Genomic DNA, 19,756 nt, shown 5'->3' with positions numbered 1-19,756 from the left:
ATGCGGTGGTAACATCATCAGCATAGAACAGAAATGAGTACATATAAGCTTTGTAACTCTGGTCAAGTTTTACAGTTTTCATTTAGTTACCTCCTAGAAAGTTTGAAATTTCAAAGGTGTCAGCAAAAATATTGATTATGAATAGGTTTTAGGTTTATAATGATACATGATATTATGCACTTCCTAATTCCACAGTCCCTCTATCTCAAAATTGAGTATAAAAACTGTCTGCAGAGTAGATTTATTCATACCGATGCTGTTTTCTTGCAAAAATCCTTAAACACATCAAGTAATATGTAGATTGAATATATTAACATGAGGTTGTAAACTATATTTTTAAGGATACAGTTATAACTCTTTAAGTGTGATAAAATATCTTCCTTTTACTCTCGTCAATAAAGTCTGTCATTTATTGTACTAAAGCCTTTATGACTGAGCGAATGACAGGCCTTTTGCTAAAGCAATACCAAATCTCACTGAGTGTAATTCAGTCCCCATCCTGGCAGTTTTTCCCAAGCTACTTCTGTGTGTAGGTTTCATTCTTCATTCTGAAACAGCATAGTGGTTGGCAGTGAGCTTGGTAGCTTTGTGTAGTTTTCCTTTATTTCCTTACTTTTGGTTCATTGCTTGTAAATTCTCAGTCACCATCAGTTTCTTCAGCTTTGCTCATTACAACATGAATAATTATAAAAAATTAAAAGAAGTTGGAAGGTGCTTCTTTTAAGAATGGAGATCATTTTTGCCTAATCTCTTCTGTCTTAAAAATGATGAAACAGAAGTCTATGTAGAAAAGTGAAGTGACTTGTCAGAGACTGAGTCACTTATTACTGGTGAGGTCTCGAAAGCTTGAGATAGCAACCACATTATTCTTTGCACTACTTTTAACTGCCTTTTAAGTTGCAGTCACTACATAAATCTTTTTTGAGTGTAAATAATGAAATGTGAGCTTTTAATCTCAGAAATAAAGTATTCCTTACTTCAGTGTTTATTTCTAAGATACACTCAAAATTAGCTCAATTTCAAGCTATACTTGGTAATTAAGATTCTTACGTTTATCATCGAAGTCTATTTCAAAGAGAAGAGTCATTCTAGATATTTCAAAATACTGCAAGATTATAAAGACTAAGAGAGAAGTAGGAGCCTCATCACCAAGATAGTGATCATTGTGATATATTTCTTCCAGATCTTTTTGTCTCTGCATTATATTCATTCCAGTCAATGGTGTCAGTTTTGTTCTTTACTTTTGAACTGATTATAAGCATTCTCCTTTTTATCAAATTTCCTTTAAAAGGATCATTTTTTAATGGATGAGCACAATTTTGTTGTTTGGTATACCATCATTTGTTTAACTCCCCCTCTTACAAAAGCTGAAGTCTTTGGTATAAATCATGCTTAAATTAGATCATTGAATATATTTCTTGTTAGATTTGGTGGCTTCTTAGGCTTAGGACCCCTGCCTGTTTAGGAAGGCAAGGTTGGTAGCTCTTGGGTGTGGACTGCCGGAGAAATGCTGTTACAGTGGCCTTTGTGGCCTTGTCCAAGTCCAAGTTTGCTTTTGCCCATGCCTGCTACTTTACTTAAAGTCCTTTGGCAGCTTTGATTAGAAAAAATGATGTTTTAATTGGCACGTTCTTGATCACCATGTTTTTCTTGGTTCCAGTGGTTCAGGCCTTATCCTTGCTTTAGTAACAGGTTGGAGGAGAGGGAAAATGCTACATAGTGGTATGCTTTGATTGCCAGATACATTTTGACTTCAGAAACATTAAAATGAGGGAAGATGTATGTCTTAGAACCAAGGAAATAGAATTTGAAACATTATAGTCATTGAGTGTGATAGGTGTTTTCTGCTTTCTTTCTAGAATTATGTGAGGTATCAATAGTTACTGTTCTTCCCATTTATAAATGAGGAATTGTATTACAGAGAAATGGAGTGACTTGCTCATGACCAGTGTAATTGAACATGATAGAGCTGGGCTTCAAGCACACGTAAGCTTGACTTTATCACAGAAATGCTGTGAAATGCTAATTTGCATTAGCTTTTTTTTTTTTTTAACTGCAAACTAAAGAAAATCAGTCAAATGGCTGTTTCTTTTTGCTTGCTTTCATACACATAATGGACTCTTTTGTTTTAAAGAAAGATGAGAGTAAACAAAATTAAGATGAGTGCCTGAAACCTTATGACCCAGGGGTGTTCTGTTAACATTTGTATGTACAGTGTTGCCCATTGTGGATTGGGGGCAGCCCTCAGCCTGTACCCAGTGTGAAGAGTCTGCCCCTGAAGTTGTACAGCACCTTGTGGGATGGAGAGTTTTCAGCCTAAAATGCCAGTAAGGGTGTCTCTTGACCAGCATTGGTATATATTGAAGAACAGGGGGTTTGGAGTGAAGTGTACCAGGGTTCCTATTCCAGCTCTGCCATTTCCCAGTATGGTCTTGAGCCATTAATTTAACTCTTCTAAGGCTGGTTTTTTCATTTATTTTATCTCATTATTTCCACTCTCCCAAGTTCAGTTCAGTTCAGTCACTCAGTCGTGTCCGACTCTTTGCGACGCCATGCAGCGCAGCACGCCAGGCCTCCCTGTCCATCACCAACTCCCGGAGTTCACTCAGACTCATGTCCATTGAGTCCGTGATGCCATCCAGCCATCTCATCCTTGGTCGTCCCCTTCTCCTCCTGCCCCTAATCCCTACCAGCATCAGAGTCTTTTCCAATGAGTCAACTGTTTGCATGAGGTGGCCAAAGTACTGGAGTTTCAGCTTCAGCATCAGTCCTTCCAAAGAAATCCCAGGGCTGATCTCCTTCAGAATGGACTGGTTGGATCTCCTTGCAGTCCAAGGGACTCTCAAGAGTCTTCTCCAACACCACAGTTCAAAAGCATCAATTCCTCGGTGCTCTGTCTTCTTCACAGTCCAACTCTCACATCCATACATGACCACTGGAAAAACCATAGCCTTGACTAGACGGACCTTTGTTGGCAAAGTAATGTCTCTGCTTTTGAATATGCTATCTAGGTTGGTCATAACTTTTCTTCCAAGGAGTAAGTGTCTTTTAGTTTCATGGCTGCAGTCACCATCTCTCCCAAGCAAGGTAGCTTTAACATTTTCACTTTCTGTGTGGAAATTCCTTATTGGCATCCAAGATGCAAAAGGAGCATAGTTACAAGGCCTGGAGAGGAAGCAAGACCATGTGCGCGTTGTCTGCTCTTGGGGCAAGTTCTGCCATGGTGATGGCTTGACCAGGACTTCTTTTAAATCATTCTTTGTTTCCAGTTTTTTAAAGAACATCACCCTAACCCATGAGTTGTAGTATTGCAATACAGCTACCTGTGTCTGCCTGTGAATGTGTGCAAAAAGTATAATATTTTCACACATACAGATTTGTATACAAGTTAAGTTGCAAATAATATTCAGTATTATTGAAATGGCATCTGGAAGATACTGTATTTCTCTTTTTGGAATCGTTTTTCATTTATTTATCTGTTATCGGCTGTGCCGGCTCTTTGTTTCTGTGTGGGCGCTCTAGTTGCAGTGAGCAGGGGCTGCTCTGGATGCGGTGTGTGGGCTGCGCATTGCGGCAGCTTCTCTTGTTGTGCGGCACGGGCTGTAGAGCACGTGTAGGCTCAGTAGTTGTGGCTCACAGGCTTAGTTGCTCTGTGGCACGTGGGCTCCTCCTGGATTAGGGAACAAGCCAGTGAGTGTCCCCTGCGTTGGTAGGCCGATTCTTTACCAGTGAGCCACCAGGGAAGCCCTGTATTTCTTTTCAAGTCAGTACTTGGTAGAGCTCTTTTTGTATTAAGTTTTCAGTTTTTAAGTAGATATTCAGTTTATATAAACTAATTTTTGTGAATGTATAGACATTCTTTATTCTTACACTGAACTTAGAGCTATTTTATGTTGACTTTTTATTTCAAATATCTTGGTTTAGGGTGACAAGAATTTAAGATGTGACAAGATGTGCAAATTAGCTATTTTGGGTTGTTTCTCAAAGAGAGGGAAGCTCCCATTTTTTCAAACATCTCAAAAATTCTTCGGGTAATAAGTGACTTCTTAGAGTTCCTATAGTTTAAATATAACAAGCTAAATTACTTTGATATTGATGATGTACATATATTAGGCAACTTACCTTTTTTTTTTTTTTGTCATTTTTTAGGATTTTGAGTAACAATAAAATATCCGAGCTGAAGAATGGCTCATTTTCTGGGTTAAGTCTCCTCGAAAGATTGTGAGTATTCTTTTATTATCATCTCTTATTGGTATTTTGTTTAATACATCTCCAATGTAAGTCTGTTACTGAGCTATCAACTTTTCAAAATAAAATTGTTTTCCCAATTATGAAACATCTCAGAATTTATTTTCTTTTTTCAGAGTTGAATTTTAAAAAGCAATACATTAAAGCAGAGGAGGGCAAGCTTTTGGTAAGGGCCAGATAGTAAATAGTTTAGGCTTTGTGGACCACGTGGTCTCTGTCACTGTGACCCAGCTATGCCACTGTCTGGAGAAAGCAGCCGTAGACAGAACATGCACGAATCAGCGTGGATGTAACTTTGCTTACGAAACAGGCTGTGCAGCATAGTTTGATGACCTGTGGCTTTTAAAGCCTCAGTGCTGTTTTGAAATTCTGTCACGAAATGTGTGTACCTTCTAAGTTAGTTCAGTAGAATTAAACCTCATCCAAGGGGAAGTACTTTTGTATAAACTTAATATTTTATTCAGCCGTCTTTGAATGTGATCCTTTTGTTTTGCTTAACAGTTAGGCCTCGTTTTGCTTCTGACCAGATGTGTGACAAGTATCACTTATTTTTTGCCTTGGTGAATTTTGCATGGTGGATCTTTAATTTGCTTGTATGCTGAATGCTACTCTAGAATCATGTTTCCAGTTCCCATGTTACTCATACGTTTCAGACAACATTTCAGATACAGCAGGGAGCCGGTCACACAGTGAGCATCTCTGTGTCTGTTGGATAACAGACTTTCCTCATTTTCTTAGTTCTCATTTCTTCCTTTTCTCTACTTCTTTGTGGCTTTTCCTTGACTGTTTCACTTGGTGTCTTCTCCTACAACTGATTCTCACAGGGCTTTATTGCTTTGATCTCAGATGTGTTATTTAAGCACATAGCATCTAGAATTCTTCGTCTTTTTTCTTTCACTGAGATCAAATGTCTTTGAATTAGGTTATATTGAGGCCTTCCAGCTCCCCTCTACTCATTTATATATACATATATAGCAATGCATTTACATTTACCCATGTAATATATGCATTTACATATATATATGGCACTGGCAACCCACTCCGGTACTCTTGCCTGGAAAATCCCATGGATGGAGGAGTCTAGTAGGCTACAGTCCATGGGATCGCGAAGAGTCAGACACGGCTGAGCGACTTCACTTTCACTTTTCACTGTCATGCATTGGAGAAGGAAATGGCAACCCACTCCAGTGTTCTTGCCTGGAGAATCCCAGGGACTGGGGAGCCTGGTGGGCTGCCGTCTATGGGGTCACACAGAGTCGGACACGACTGAAGCGACTTAGCAGCAGCAGCAGTGCCCTCATGTGTGCATGTGTACATATAATCGTGTATACACACATATGTGTACACGTACACACCTATAAAATGATCTTTACACAGTGGTGCTTAATTCTCAGATTTTTGTTTTGTCTTCTGTTTTCATTCGAGGCTTCCTGTCTTGTTCCACATTGTCCGTTTGCTTCCGAGGATGCTAGCTGCACCTCGTGTCCAAGCCTTTCCTTGAGAGACCCATCCACACACATTCCATGGTCACTGGTCCAGTAATGGGTATCTGACCCAGTTGAATCCAGTTGAGATTTGCTTGGGGCTTTGGGGAGAGGAGTTTCCTCCCTGTCATCAGAAAGATGGTTGGACTTCTGGTACAGAAGCCGCCATGCTGCGGGCTTGGGCCAGAGCTGATGCGCGGAGGAGAGTTGGGTAGGCCCGTCGGGTGAGTGGAGGGGAGCTGGCATGACCTCCCTGAAGCAGGACTCCCTCTGGACTGTTAGAGTCGTAAGAGGTGGCATGATCCTGTTTAGTTTTCTGTTCCTTGTAATAAAAGTCATCGTGCCTGACGGATACTCTGTCACACACAGCACAGTATCAGGCCCTGCATGTAGGTGCTCAGTGATGCAGGATTAGCGAGGTTTGCCCTTTCCAAGGGAAGGGTAATGGGCACTCCAGGGTGCTGTGGTGTCTCTTGTGTTCAGAAACATAAGTTACTTTTGGCACCAGGATTGCTCTGGTGGTTCATGCACATCAGAAGTGTGGACAGCATTGTGGTACTGGGGTTTTGACGTCAACGTAGGAAATCCAGGGGTACACAGTTCAGCCTGTGGCAGTGATGTAGTGTTTTGATAGATTAACCCATGTATATTTTCCTTACCTGTTTCCTAATTGCTCTGCCTCTGGAGAATGGATAACAGAACAGAAAAAACGACTCTTTGACCAATGAGTTCCTGAAGTCCTAGTCCAAGCGTAGAAAAGAGGTTTCAATAGATGTGAAAAATTATTCCTTACCTTGATACATACTCTGTGGGCTAATTGGAGAGTGGAGGGAGTATAGATAGAGCTTACATGCTGGTGGGTCCCCAGGAAGGGGCTCTGTCTTTGCTTTCCTCCCTGTTCCTACCTGGGATGAGGGGGAGACAGGGATAAAGGCAGGGAAAAAGATCACGTGAAGTCAATATACAGTTCTGGATCCAAAGGGGCATCTGAGGCCTCTTTCCTGGGGAAGCAAAATCTCAGATTTCCCAGGACCCAGCATGGCATGGGAGCGGGAGAGCTGATCGTGTAGCCACTGAAGTGTGTGGGCTAGGACTGGATATCGAAGGGTTTCCCCAGGGAGCAGCAGGATAGGCTTGGGGCTTGTTAGCAGAGAGTGGGCACTCTCTTTGCAGAATCCTGCTGGTTGCCAGGAAGTACTTTAGAAGCGTCCTGGGCTGCTTCTGGGAACCCAACTTAAGACCGAACTAGCCGGATAAATGACTTCTGGTTTGTATAAATGACATCATTTTCAAATCTTTCAAAAATTACCTGAAAACACTGTAGCAGACTTCTTCCTTTAACACTTCCCAGAATGAGATGTGGTATGAAAAGCAAGTGGTAGGTCAAGGAATTATTCAGACTAGGGCCAAAGCTGTAAAAGTCTGGCCTTAAAGTTCCTGTAGCCAAGCCATGCAGAATAAGAGATGGGCTTAGTAGTGCTGGGTAGGGTGCTTGGAGTAGAATAGTAGGGGCTGGCTGGGTTAACTAGCTAGCATGTGTGCCCCAGAGATGGAGTAAAACCTGCAAGGCAAGCCGTCTTGGCAGTTCTCTTGGGTTGAAGAGTGGATTTCTTAAGAGGATTAGTTTTCTTTTTTTTTTTCCCACAAAGTAAAATTGCTGTGGGTGGACACACTCCTTCTTACAAACTCCATCTAGAATGGAACCTTTTTTCTTTAGGCTTACCAAATTGTTCCTCCAAATGTTTGGTTTTTGTTTGGGAGCTTTCTTGTTTTCCATCATTTGTATTTGCTTTTGTCCCTCATAAGAAAGTAGCAGAGTGTGTGGTGTGTGTGCTTGCCTTTAAAAATTTTTATTTGAGTATAGTTGATTTTCATGGTTGTGTTAATTTCAGGTGCACAGCAAAGTGAATCAGTTATACATATACATACTCTTTTACTTTTTTAGATTCTTTTGAGTTTTTCTTTAGGGTTTGGGGTTTTTATTTTTAGGACATAATACCTCTTTCTGACATCTTGGAAACTAGTTTCCTAGTGATGATCTACATTTTTTAAAGATTAGTTGACATTCTTTTAAAAGTGTGTGCCATGGATAACTGATGTAGATTTATTGTATCATGTTAATTAAAACTGTTAAAAAGGTAAATGGTCTAATATCAAGGCTTGGTACAAGTATTGTCTCAATCATTATTGCGTCTTTCCTGAGTAGCTAATCTAAATTTGTTTAGCAGATATTTATTAATTGCCCACACTGTCTTAGGATTGGGATTCATTAGTGAACCCAGTCCTTTGTTGTCAAAGGTCCTGTCTTTAAAGAGTTTATGTTGTGATGGGGAGAAATTGAATAAACATAGCAAGCAAATTGATAGCATAAGTACAAGTCCCCCTGCTCCAGGTTCCATCCTGCATGGTATGGAGGACTGACTCCACTATACCATTTTACATAAAAGACTCGAATGTCTGGATATTGGTGTTTGTGGGGGTCCTGGAACTAAAGGAATGACTGTACTATGGGTAAAGAAATATACAGCAGGGAGTGGCGTTTGCACACCTATGTACTATGTATGTGAGTTTTGTATGGTGATAGTGTGAAGGCTTAGAGCAAGTCATTGAGCCTTGAGGAAAGAATATTATAGGCAGCCGGACCTGTAGGTGCAAAAGCTGTGCTCTGAAATGTGTTGCCTGTTTTTGAGGAGCAGCAAGGAGACCAGAGTGAGGCCAAACAGGTATTGGTGGGACAAATTCTAGAGGGTTATTGTAAGGACTTTGGCCTTTACTGTGAGTAGTGGTCATGTATGGATGTGAGAGTTGGACTATAAAGAAAGTTGAGTGCCGAAGAATTGATGCTTTTGAACTGTGATGTTGGAGAAGACTCTTGAGAGTCCCTTGAACTGCAAGGAGATCCAGCCAGTCCATTCTAAAGGAAATCAGTACTGAATGTTCATTGGAAGGACTGATGCTGAAGCATCAATACTTGGGCCACTTGATGGGAAGAACTGACTCACTGGAAAAGACCCTGATGCTGGGAAAGATTGACGCCAGGAGGAGAAGGGGATGACAGAGAATGAGATAGTTGGGTGGCATCACTGACTTGATGGACATGAGTCTGAGTAAGCTCCGAGGGTTGATTATGGACAGGGAGGCCTGGTGTGTTGCAGTCCTTGGGGTCGCAAAGAGTCAGACATTACTGAGCGATTGAACTGACTGAGTGACTGACTGTGAGCAGAGGGGCTTCCCAGGTGGCGCTAGTGGTAAATGACTCATCTGCCAGTGCAGGAGATGAAAGAGATGCAGATTTGATTCTTGGGTCCCTTGGAGAAGGGCATAGCAACCCATTCCAGCATTCTTGCCTGAAGAATCCCTTGGATGGAGGCACCTGGCAGGCTTTGATCCATTGGGTCTCAAAGAGTCAGACATGACTGAAGTGACTTAACACACACGTACAGTAAGCAGATGCTCCGGCTGCTGGAATGAGGGGTTGGGATAAGCGGAAAGTAGGGAAGTGAAATGAAAGTCGCTCAGTTGTGACTTTTCACGATCGCATGGACTATACAGTCCATGGAATTCTATAGGCCAGAATACTGGAGTGGGTAGCCTTTCCCTTCTCCAGGGGATCTTCCCAACCTAGAGATCAAAGCCAGGTCTCCTACATTGCAGGCAGATTCTTTACCAGCTGGGCCACAAGGGAAGCCCAAGAATACTGGAGTGGGTAGCCTAACCCTTCTCCAGCGGATCTTCCCCACCCAGGAATCGAAACGGGGTCTCCTGCATTGCAGGCAGATTCTTCACCAGCTGAGCCATCTGTTCAGTTCAGTCACTGTCCAACTCTTTGCGACCCCACGAACCGCAGCACACCAGGCCTCCCTGTCCATCACCAACTCCTGGAGTTTACCCAAACTCATGTCCATTGCGTCGGTGATGCCATCCAACCATCTCATCCTCTGTCGTCCCCTTTCCCGCCTGCCTTCAATCTTTCTCAGCATCAGGGTCTTTCAGATGAGTCAGCTCTTCACATCAGGTGGCCAAAGTATTGGAGTTTCAGCTTCAACATCAGTCCTTCCAATGAACACCCAGGACTGATCTCCTTTACAATGGACTGGTTGGATCTTGCAGTCCAAGGGACTCTCAAGAGTCTTCTCCAACACCACAGTTCAGAAGCATCAATTCTTAGGCACCCAGCTTTCTTCATAGTCCAACTCTCACATCTATACATGACTACTGGAAAAGCAATACTCTTTACTAGACAGACCTTTTTGTTTTTGAGCCTTCAGGGAAATGTTAAATCTAAGGTAATTTAAAGCCCATAGTCTCTGTTTGGAGACTAATGCCCTCACCTGGACTGGTGGTTGTTCAACTTTGTGTGCAATAGAATCACTTGGGAGGACTTGATAAAGCACAAACTAGAGCTCCTGACACTGTGTTGGTTTCTGACGTGGCTGCGAGATGTCCCGATGTAGGTGCTGAGTTAGACAGCTGTGTATGCAGTAGGGAACTCAAGGGAATGGTGAGGGTGGGCTACAGATACAGCTGTGAGCCTAGAGAGGGGTGGTGATGATTGCCTCAGAGAAAGTAGTTGTGGCACACAGGCTTTAGTGGCCCACGGGGTGTAGCATCTTCCCAACCTAGGCATCGAACCCACATCCCTTGCATTGGCATGCAGATTCTTATCCACTCCCCCACGGGGGAGAGTTAAGATATTCCTTTAATTTTGTTTATGCAATTCTTGTGTGCCTTTTCATTTATATTTTAATCATGCAACATTCAGATTTAGCTGTATATCCTCAACTTAGACTTATGTTCACTAGGGAAGTTGTGGGTTGGTAAAGGCAAGGAGGGAGGGCAATGTTAAATGAAAGAATTTGACTATAAATATCTTTTGGCAATGCCTGATTAATATGGCTATTATTAAATATTATATAATATGTCAAGGATTTTTTTATTATTGAAGAAAAAGTGCATCTTTAAATCATATTATAGTCCTCAGTTATTCATGAGAGGTATTTTGTAGAAACACATGCAGTACATCATTGACCACAAATTTATGTACTGCTTTGACTAAATCACTTCCTGTTGTAGATACTCTTTAAAATCTGATAAATGAAACATATGTTTAAAAAAAATAGAACTGACATTGTTTATTTCTTTTTGCAGAACTTTTTTGCTTATATAGGTCAAAAACATTGATTTAGTTTTTTCCTAAAATCATATCTTTGCAATAAAGAATTGGGGTCGGCTGTGGTGGGAGAGGGGGGCAGGGAGATGAGAACTAATAAATTGAGCCTGAGGGCTAGTTGTAATTCATGGGATTGAAAATAGTGGGAACAAAATTTGTATTAAAATTTTCAACATACAGAAAATTGAAAGAGTGATGTAGTAATCTCCCACATTACCAATTTACCTACTCAGTCATTAATAACAACACATCATTATTGTTTTCCTTTATATGGGAGTGTGCCTACATATACATGTTTGCTGAATTACTTGAAAGTCAATTGCAGACATCATGACCTTCTACTTTTATTGAGAAATATTAGTGCTTATGAATGAGATGCAGCAATTTCTACACTGTCTGAGTGTGAATTTCCTAATGATTTTGTGGCTAGCTCTAATTGACTAAAAAGACTTGCATGGTGAAGATCAGGTAGTGTAATCCTGTCTCTCAGCCATGGTTTACTTTTCCATCCATTTATCATCTGTCTCAGCCCGTTCTGGCTGCTGTAGTGAGATGCCATGAGCTGGGTGGCTTATGAACAGCAGACATGTATATCTCTTAGTTCTGGAGGCTGAGAAGTCCAAGATCAAGGCTCTGGCATGTTTGGTGTCTGGTGAGGGCCCACTTTCTACTTGGCCATCTTTTTGCTGCAGTCTCTCTCATGTAGTGGAAGGGGAAGCAGGAGCTCTCTGGGTCTCTTTTACAAAGGCATTAACCTCATTCATGAAGTCTCTACTCTTAAAACCTATTCACCTCCCAAAGGCCCCATCTTTGTGGAACATAAAATCTGAGTTCTGATTAATGAAATACTTACTTAGTAATGGTAACCAGAATAGACTCTATACTATGTTGAAAGAATGTTTCCTATGTTTATAGAATTGCAAGGTACTTGGGGGTTCAGTTTCATTTAGAAGACCTTGGCTCTGATTTGTAGGAGGGGGTGGAGTGGGATTGCAGTTTTGCTGCTAGCTTACAGAAGGCTTAATGCATAAGGTTGGGAGTGAGACATGGAGAAGGCAGAACAGGGTTTGTTGGCAGATGTTTATGTGCACAGGATTCACTGGTTGCACTTCCAGAGAAGAGTTCTTGAGAATTTCTGGTCAACCTCCATCGCCCGGTATGAAACAGCATTGAGAGGACAGGAGGCCAGTGTGGATGGCACATGGAGAGTGCTGGGTTTACAACAGGGACTGACCTGTGCTGTGAGGAGCAGAGAGCCAGTTTCATCAGACTGTTTTTGTGAAATTGCCAGGAAACCTGCCTACAAACCAGTCCTAGGGGTGCAGCTTTGTCTGTATTGATAGTTAGAATGAGCCATTAAGGAAAGAGCATGTTATGAAGCAGGCCAAACAGCGGTTAGTTTTCATCAGCTGATGTCAGTAAAGTTGCACGTGCCTCCCTCACCGGATGACAGGAAGCACGTGGGTGTGAGTCCACTGTGGTGAGACTTCCTCAGTGTCCTTTTCTTAAGCACCAGTAGACCAAACAGGTCGGATGCTTGAGGAAGTGAACTGAGTGTTTTTTTGCTGAGTAGCTTAGGCTGCTTCTCACAGGCTAGACTGCCCACGATAGGGCAGTAGTGACAAGTGATCCCAGAGACATGTCACCTCAGTGTTGTGATAACAGGCAGCACAGGTGGTCCAGGATCTGCTTTCAGGAGAGCTTTTTATTTCTCAAATGAGCGAGGTACTAAAGGACCCGAGAGGTACATGCTACCCTGGATTTGTATTGCCCTTTGCTCTGCATTTTTGCATTGTTTCACCAACTCAGTGTGTGTGTGTGTAGGGGGGGTAGGGGGTGTAAGTCACTTTAGTCTGTCCAACTCTTTGAGAGCCTATGGACTGTAGCCCATCAGGTTCCTGTGTCCATGGGATTCTCCAGGCAAGAATACTGGGGTGGACTGCTATGCCCTCCTCCAGGGATCTTCCTGACCCAGGGATCAATCCTGTATCTCTTATGTTTGCTGCACTGGCACGCAGGTTCTTTACCTCTTGCGCTACCTCGGAAGTCCAGTTATGAGAATAATGATGGATACTTAGGAGGGTTGATGTCAGAAGCTCACACATACATGGAAGGGGCAATGTTGCCTTTGTTTGGGAAAGACTCCTGGTGAAGAGAAGTTGGGAAGGGTTTCTGTTCACAGTCTGACCTGAGGTTCTGAGAGATGACCAGAGGCCACTCAGGCCTCCAGTGGGCAAGGTTATGAGTGAGTCCTGATGAATGGGCCCAGTCTGGGTGTCTAGTAGAGCTGAACTGTGGGCCAGCCATTGGCTGGCCTGTGGGAAGCAGACCACTGTTCTCCTTCTCAGTGCTCCTGTGGCTGAGGATCACTCTCTGCAGATGTTAGCTGGACGCTTGTGTGGGGTGACTGAAGAGTTTCAGCTGAGCTCAAGCAGAACCTTTGAAAGTGAAAGTTGCTCAGGTGTGTCTGACTCTTTGCGACCCCATGGACTATACAGTCCATGGAATTCTCCAGGCCAGAATACTGGAGTGGGTATCTTTTCCCTTCTCCAGATCTTCCCAACCCAGGGATTGAACCCAGGTTTTCTGCATTGCAGGTGGATTCTTTACCTGCTGAGCCCAAGCAGAACCTTTAGTGATGGGCCAAATCTGCCCTGGAGGAAGGATCTGGCTGTGATGCTCACTGCTGCCCCCAGTGGTGGTGTGCTGGCATGCTGGCATGGAAGGGCCAAGCACCAGAGGAGAATGGGGGTACAGTAGCCCCCCGCCCCATCTGAAGTTTCGGTTTCCACAGTTTTATTTACTCATGGTCAACTACAGGTGGAAAATATTAAATGGAAACTTCCAGAAATAAATAATTCCTATGTTTTAAATTACACACCATTCTGAATAGTGTGATGAAATCTCACACCATCCCACCCAGGGCATGAATCAACCCTTTGTCCTGCACATCCTGCTCCTCAGTCCCTTAGTAGCCATTCCGGTAATCAGTTCTACTGTCAAGGTATTTCAGTTTGTGTTCAGGTCACCCTCATTTTACTCAGTAACAGCCCCAAAGCACAAGAGTACTGATGCTGACTGTTTGGATGTGCTGAAGAGGCTGTAAGTTAAGCTTACAGCTTAACTTCCTTTAAGTTAAATGGCGAAGTTCTTGACCTAATGAGAGAAAAAAACTGTATGCTGAGGTTGCTAAGATCCATGGTAGGAATGAATCTTTCTGAAATTGTGACCAAAAAAAATTGTACTAGTTTTGCTGTTATATATCGCATTGCAAAAGTTACGGCCACAGTGTGTGGTCAGTGCTGAGGGAGAAGCATTGTGCGCATGTGAAGTCACTTGGTTGTGTCCGACTCTGTACAGCCCTATGGACTGCAGCCTGCCAGGTTCCTCTGTCCGTGGGATTTCCCAGGCAGGAATACTGGAGTGGGTTGCCATGCCTTCCTCCTGGGGATCTTCCTGACCCAGGGGTCAAACCCTTGTCTCTGTTATCTCCTGTATTGGCAGGCGGGTTCTATACCACTGGGAAAAATGGAAACGGCGTTGCATTTGTACAGTAAGATATTTTGAGAGACAAAGACCGATTTTATAAACTTTTATCATACTGGTATAATTCAAATATTAACAGCCAAATGACGTCAATTTTAGAGTGTATAGTTTTGAAAACAATTAAAAATTTTTTAATTTAATTATGCTTGTCACCAGTACAGTCTGATTTATTTTGATAATTAAAGTGTAACATACTAAGGAAGAGACTGTAAAAATAATGTATGATTGTCATTTAGTCATAACTTTGAATTGGAGTAATACTAAGATGCATATCTTTTTGACATATACCTTTATTCTATATTGCCCCACGCAAATGGCTTCAGAACCAGATTTCTTGATTTTGAATTCTTGCTCTGCCACTTACTACTGGGCTGATTTTGGCTTAGCCTGTTTGGCCTCAGTTTCCTCCCATTCCTATCACTATCATTGCTGTTTACTGTATAGCAGGTACGTGCAGTATGCCTAAATAGTTCTTACAGTGTTGAGATGTAAGTAACTTTTATTTTGTCTTTAACAGGGACCTCCGAAACAATCTTATTAGTAGTATAGACCCAGGTGCCTTCTGGGGACTGTCATCTCTAAAAAGATTGTAAGTGTTTGAACTGCTGGCTTATGAATTTGAACCATTCCTTTTTAAGTAACTGTTAACGTACTTCGAAATTTAACACGATAAAAAAGTGGCTTTTTAATAATTTTTAGAAGTTCATCTAGCCGGGTCTAAGATAGAAAAGCAGACTGTTTAATGTAAGTAGCTCAGAAGGCAGTTTATTTATACAGCAGTTTGATTTGTTGGTGGTAGATGGTTACATCCCTCTTTTGGTAATAAAATCATGATGGTTGGCTTTGCCAGCAGGCATAATCTGTAGATGAGTTTCAACTTACGAATGCATTTAAACAATCTATTGTAAATGCCCTAAAAATTGAGGCCTCTTTCTATTAGTGATTTCAAAATCTTGCCAATTTCCTATATATTTTATCCATATGTTATTTCAAAATCTAAAGACCAGTGTTTATTACTTCCGAGACTAAGCACTCTTGCTTTCCTTATCGTGTTCTTGTCACAACTACTTTGTGAGAGTGCTCATACTTTAGAGGTCACCTGGTGCTTAAGCCATGTGGACTGTGCCACTGCCCTTCATTCCTTCTGAATGCATTTATTGAGTGCTGACTGCTTACTATGCTTGAACTTTCCTGGAAGAACTCACAGACTCGTAGGGGCAAATCGATAGTGAATATGCATCCTAAATAATAATAATATTACTAATCTGCCGGGGAAAGGAGGGACCACCTGAGATGGGAATGACCTGCCGTGAGAGCAGCCAGCCTTTAGACTTGACCTTGCTCCTGAGGGGTGAATATGTGTTGAAGAATAACAGAAAGAGCACTGTAAGCAGAGTGGACACAGGTGCGAAAAGAACATGCTCTTTGACCAAAGCATTAAGTAGAAAGGGGAAAAGAACATTGGAATGTAAGGTTAGTCAGAAAGAGACCAGGCTTTTGATGACCTCCTGCCATGTGGAAGAATTTCGAATCTATTATTTAGACAGTGGGGGCCTGGCAAAACTTTTTCAGTATGGAGTTGATGTGATCAGATTAGTGACATCAGGGCTGCAGTGGATCAAGCTGGGTTTAGACTTCAGTGAAAGTATTATCAACGTATAGAAATGTAATTGAAGTGGAAAGACAGATCAGCATCAGTTCAGCTAAACAAAAATTTATCAAGTCCATCCTCTGTGCCCAGTAGTGAGCCAGCCTCCAGAGATATAAAGGTAACTAACTCAGGAACCCCTTGGAAGGTTTGCAGTCTAGTGGAATTATGTATACCAACCAAGATCTTGGATATGGGTTTGGAATATACTTCCAGAGAGATGGAGCCCTAGCTGGTGTTCAGCTGTTAAGGGTCTTTGAAGCTGTTGGGACTTGCCAGACTGACACAAGCAAGGGCATGAAACATGGCCATCAACAGGCTACATGCATCTCCAGAAACAGTCCTCAGGGAGTGGAGAGGCAGCAGCTAACTGAGCTTGATTTATAACAATGAGTCATTTTCTCTGTGCTTCTTACTAGGACAAACTGACACCTTGTTTGGATGGAATGTGAGTCTTCACATAGGGAGAAGGAGTAGGAATGTAGCTGCTAGAGGGGCTGAGGCTAAAGCATTTTTGTTTCAATTGTTCCTCCTGGTGATTCTGATGCTAAAGCTGGAGAATTACTAGAACTGGTTGTTCCAAGAGGAGGGAGGAGGGTGGTGGTATATGGCCAGACAAGTCCACTTATTCTCTCCTTCTCTGATCACGTGACCGTCCATATTCTGTTTTCTGATAATAGGGAACTTAATATGATAATATCTGCATGTTGAGGTAGAGATTGAAGGAAACGCAACTCTTTTTTTTTTTGATGGTTTAGTACGGTTTATTAAGCTGTGCCTTAGTACAGATGCTGGGGTTTGCCCATGGTGCTCTTAATGTACAAGGCCCTGACGTTCTGCCAATTTTTCTTGAGCAATGACACCAGGAGGTTGACAGCTAAGTGGATGTTGTACACAAGCTCATCATCTGTCATCTTCATGTGGCCAACAGCCACTGCCAGACACAGCACCTTCTTCATCTGGAACTTGATCGTGGACTTCACTTCATCAGCTCTGGCCACCACATTCTCATTGTGGGTCAGCAAGGAAGAGAACTTGCCAGCTTTGTTCAGGCCTGGGCCCAGGAATCAGGGGATCTGCTTGATCAGAGACTCTGAAGCCAAAAAGGCACCATATTTCTTGGCCAGCTTCTTGACCAGTGTCTTATACTTGTTGAGTTTTTTTCAGTGCCTCGATGTCCATGTGGGGGATATCCACAGCCTTGGCCTCATCACAATGCTGCCGGTACCCCAAGACACATACCGAGAACTTGGGGCGGGGAGTGGACTTAAGCCTGATGGTGCCTGAGAAGGGTTTGTCCTTCTGAAGGTCATAGCTCTTCAGGCTGATCTGAAGCTCCACCGTCTCCAAAACTTTCTGCGCTTGCGCTGGTTCCCGTGCAAGACTTCCCGCACCACCTTGTAGAGAGTGTCGGGAGACTTTGCTGCTCATAGTTCCCTACGCCGTGATAACCGGAAAAGAGCGGAAACTCAACTCTTAATAAAAAGCAGCTTCATCAGGCTCTTTCAAGCATACTGCAAAATATCCTATGTTCTCCATCAGTTCTTTATCCTTCAGTAAATAATTTTTCACATATTGCTATCCAAAATAAATTAAAAATTTTCTTGTTCAGTAGCACTTAATTTAATTACCATGATTGTCCCAGATGTTGCCTTACCATTTTTTCATTGCATTCCACATTAAGTAGTCTCTGGTGCTCATGTCTAGGAAGGTAATTGTCGTTTATAGTCTTCCCACTAGAAAATTCGTTCTTAATTCCAAACAGCTAACTTGGTGTACAGGTTGCAAGCTGAGAGAGTTCTGAATGAAAACTCAGTGAGATAGAAAGGTATTCTGCTAGTCACTTCTTGAGTACAGGCACTTTTTCTTACGAGGCCTTTAATCATTCAGTTGTGCATCTCGCTCGGCAACTACATATAAAGTGTTTTTGTAAGTGTCCCGAGCCTTTGCCTTTTCTTTATAGATGATTTGGATCAGGAAGATTAAGTCAGTGGCTTTCTGAAGAATAAACTACCAGAAGTAGGTAAAACCTAGACCCATTCAGTTTCTCTTTTGCTTTATCAACAAAATTCAAGCTGATTCTCAATTCAAATGAAAACTCATTATCAGTACCTAAATTCCATTTTAAATAGGTATAGCTATAATGAAATTGTTTCCCAGAGAATCAATGGTAATTACACCATTGAAAACTCAGAACTGAGACAAGATAATGAATAGAACTTAGAAGTGCTTGTTTAAGCAACACTTCACAAGATGATGCCTCATTTTCTTAAATAATAAAGCCCAGAAATAGAAGGAAAATCAGCCGGAATAAAGAAAAGTCCCACACGATTAAATACTTAGCTTAAATATTCTGAGGAGCTAGAGCATAATGAATGTAGATAAAAACTTGTATTGCTTAAGATTTTTTTTAAATCAAAAGTTGCCATAAGAAAGGGAAAACAGAGCTATGAAATTTTTGAATACTAGGGATTACCTAAACTAGCTTTAAAATATCTAAAGGAAAACATTAATGAGTAGGTACTGAATTCGAATATGAAGTCTTTGTAATTTCTATCAGACCTAATACCTTTTTTTTCCCCCCAATTACCAAGTGTATAATTTAGAATCTGACAGTTTTAGTTTAGAAATGGTTGGTATAAGTCTCTAAAGAGTAACTCAGTGAAATTCAAAGAATATGTCCTTCTCTATTATAGAGAATAATACAGACAGTGAAGAAAATATGATAAAAATATTTTTTAAAGTTTGGCTTAGAAAGCCTGTTTTACTTCTTTTATTGAAATTAAAAATGACCAATAATCCCAAATCTTAACAACTGAGAAAAACAAAGATTCATTGTTTTAGGGCTTTCATACTAAATCCACTGATGGGAAATGATGAAAGCTATGCTCTCGTATTTGAAGAAATAGTCAATTGCCTCCTAATTAAAATAAATCTAATTGAAGTATAAAATTGTGTTCACTGTGCTTGGTATGAAGAAAAATAGTGTAGAAAGAACAAAATACTAAACTTACTACAGATAAAAGGGAAAAAGTTAGGTACATTGAGGAGAAGAAAAAATGGTTTCAAATCACATTTGATAGGAACTATAAGAAGTTTAGGAGTGACTGAAAAAATACGGCTATTGTTATAAAGTAATTTGGCTTGGAGCCTAAATGGCAGATCTGAAAAGTAAAAGCTAACTCAGTTGTTTTTTCATTACAGCCTAAACTTCTGAGTATTTAAGGAATGAAGTGAGCATTAAGTTTCACTTGTTCTTGAGGAAGTAAAGGTTTTGGGATTGTGATAATGTACCCTGTTAGCCGTTGCCTCTTGGATGTTGCCTTAGATCAGTTCTGATCCCTTATTTACCCAGTATGATTAGCTGTGTATATCATCATAGGCAGTAAGATAGATTGAGTCTCGTTTTTACTACTTTGGTTTTATCTTGAGTCATTTTACAGGAGTAAATGCTTTAAATATCAAGGGCACTGTAATTAAAAAGCGTTTAGTTTGTACATGCCAGAAGTAAGTGAACGCAGGGATTATTTCTTCTCTCAGTGCTGTACTTGAGATAGGTGAATAGTTTAGAGATGCTTAAAAGAAAAGTCTTGTGTGATACCTGGGTGCCATTCTTGAATATCAAATGTATGAAACCTTCATTAACCAGGAGAACTAATT

At 41.4% G+C, this 19,756-nt stretch overlaps 1 protein-coding gene and 1 pseudogene across 2 annotated transcripts in view; one reads left to right on the top strand and one right to left on the bottom strand.

The window, feature by feature from the left end:
• ADGRA3 (adhesion G protein-coupled receptor A3) overlaps nt 1-19,756 on the top strand; it is a 129,743-nt gene that overhangs the window by 31,271 nt on the left and 78,716 nt on the right. The window contains exons 2-3 of one of the 2 annotated variants that reach the window (XM_018049336.1): nt 4,150-4,221; nt 14,966-15,037. In XM_018049336.1, the coding sequence (XP_017904825.1) occupies nt 4,150-4,221; nt 14,966-15,037 (144 nt within the window). The remainder of the gene's footprint in view (nt 1-4,149; nt 4,222-14,965; nt 15,038-19,756) is intronic. The other variant, XM_018049337.1, reaches the window with a different exon arrangement.
• Nucleotides 16,861-19,708, bottom strand: LOC102191687 (annotated as a pseudogene).

This window comes from Capra hircus, chromosome 6 (assembly GCF_001704415.2).
Source record: "Capra hircus breed San Clemente chromosome 6, ASM170441v1, whole genome shotgun sequence".
NCBI classification, from domain to species: Eukaryota; Metazoa; Chordata; class Mammalia; order Artiodactyla; family Bovidae; genus Capra; species Capra hircus.
The sequence above is the reverse complement of the archived record's forward strand: the minus strand, read 5'-3'. Positions and strand labels throughout refer to the sequence as shown.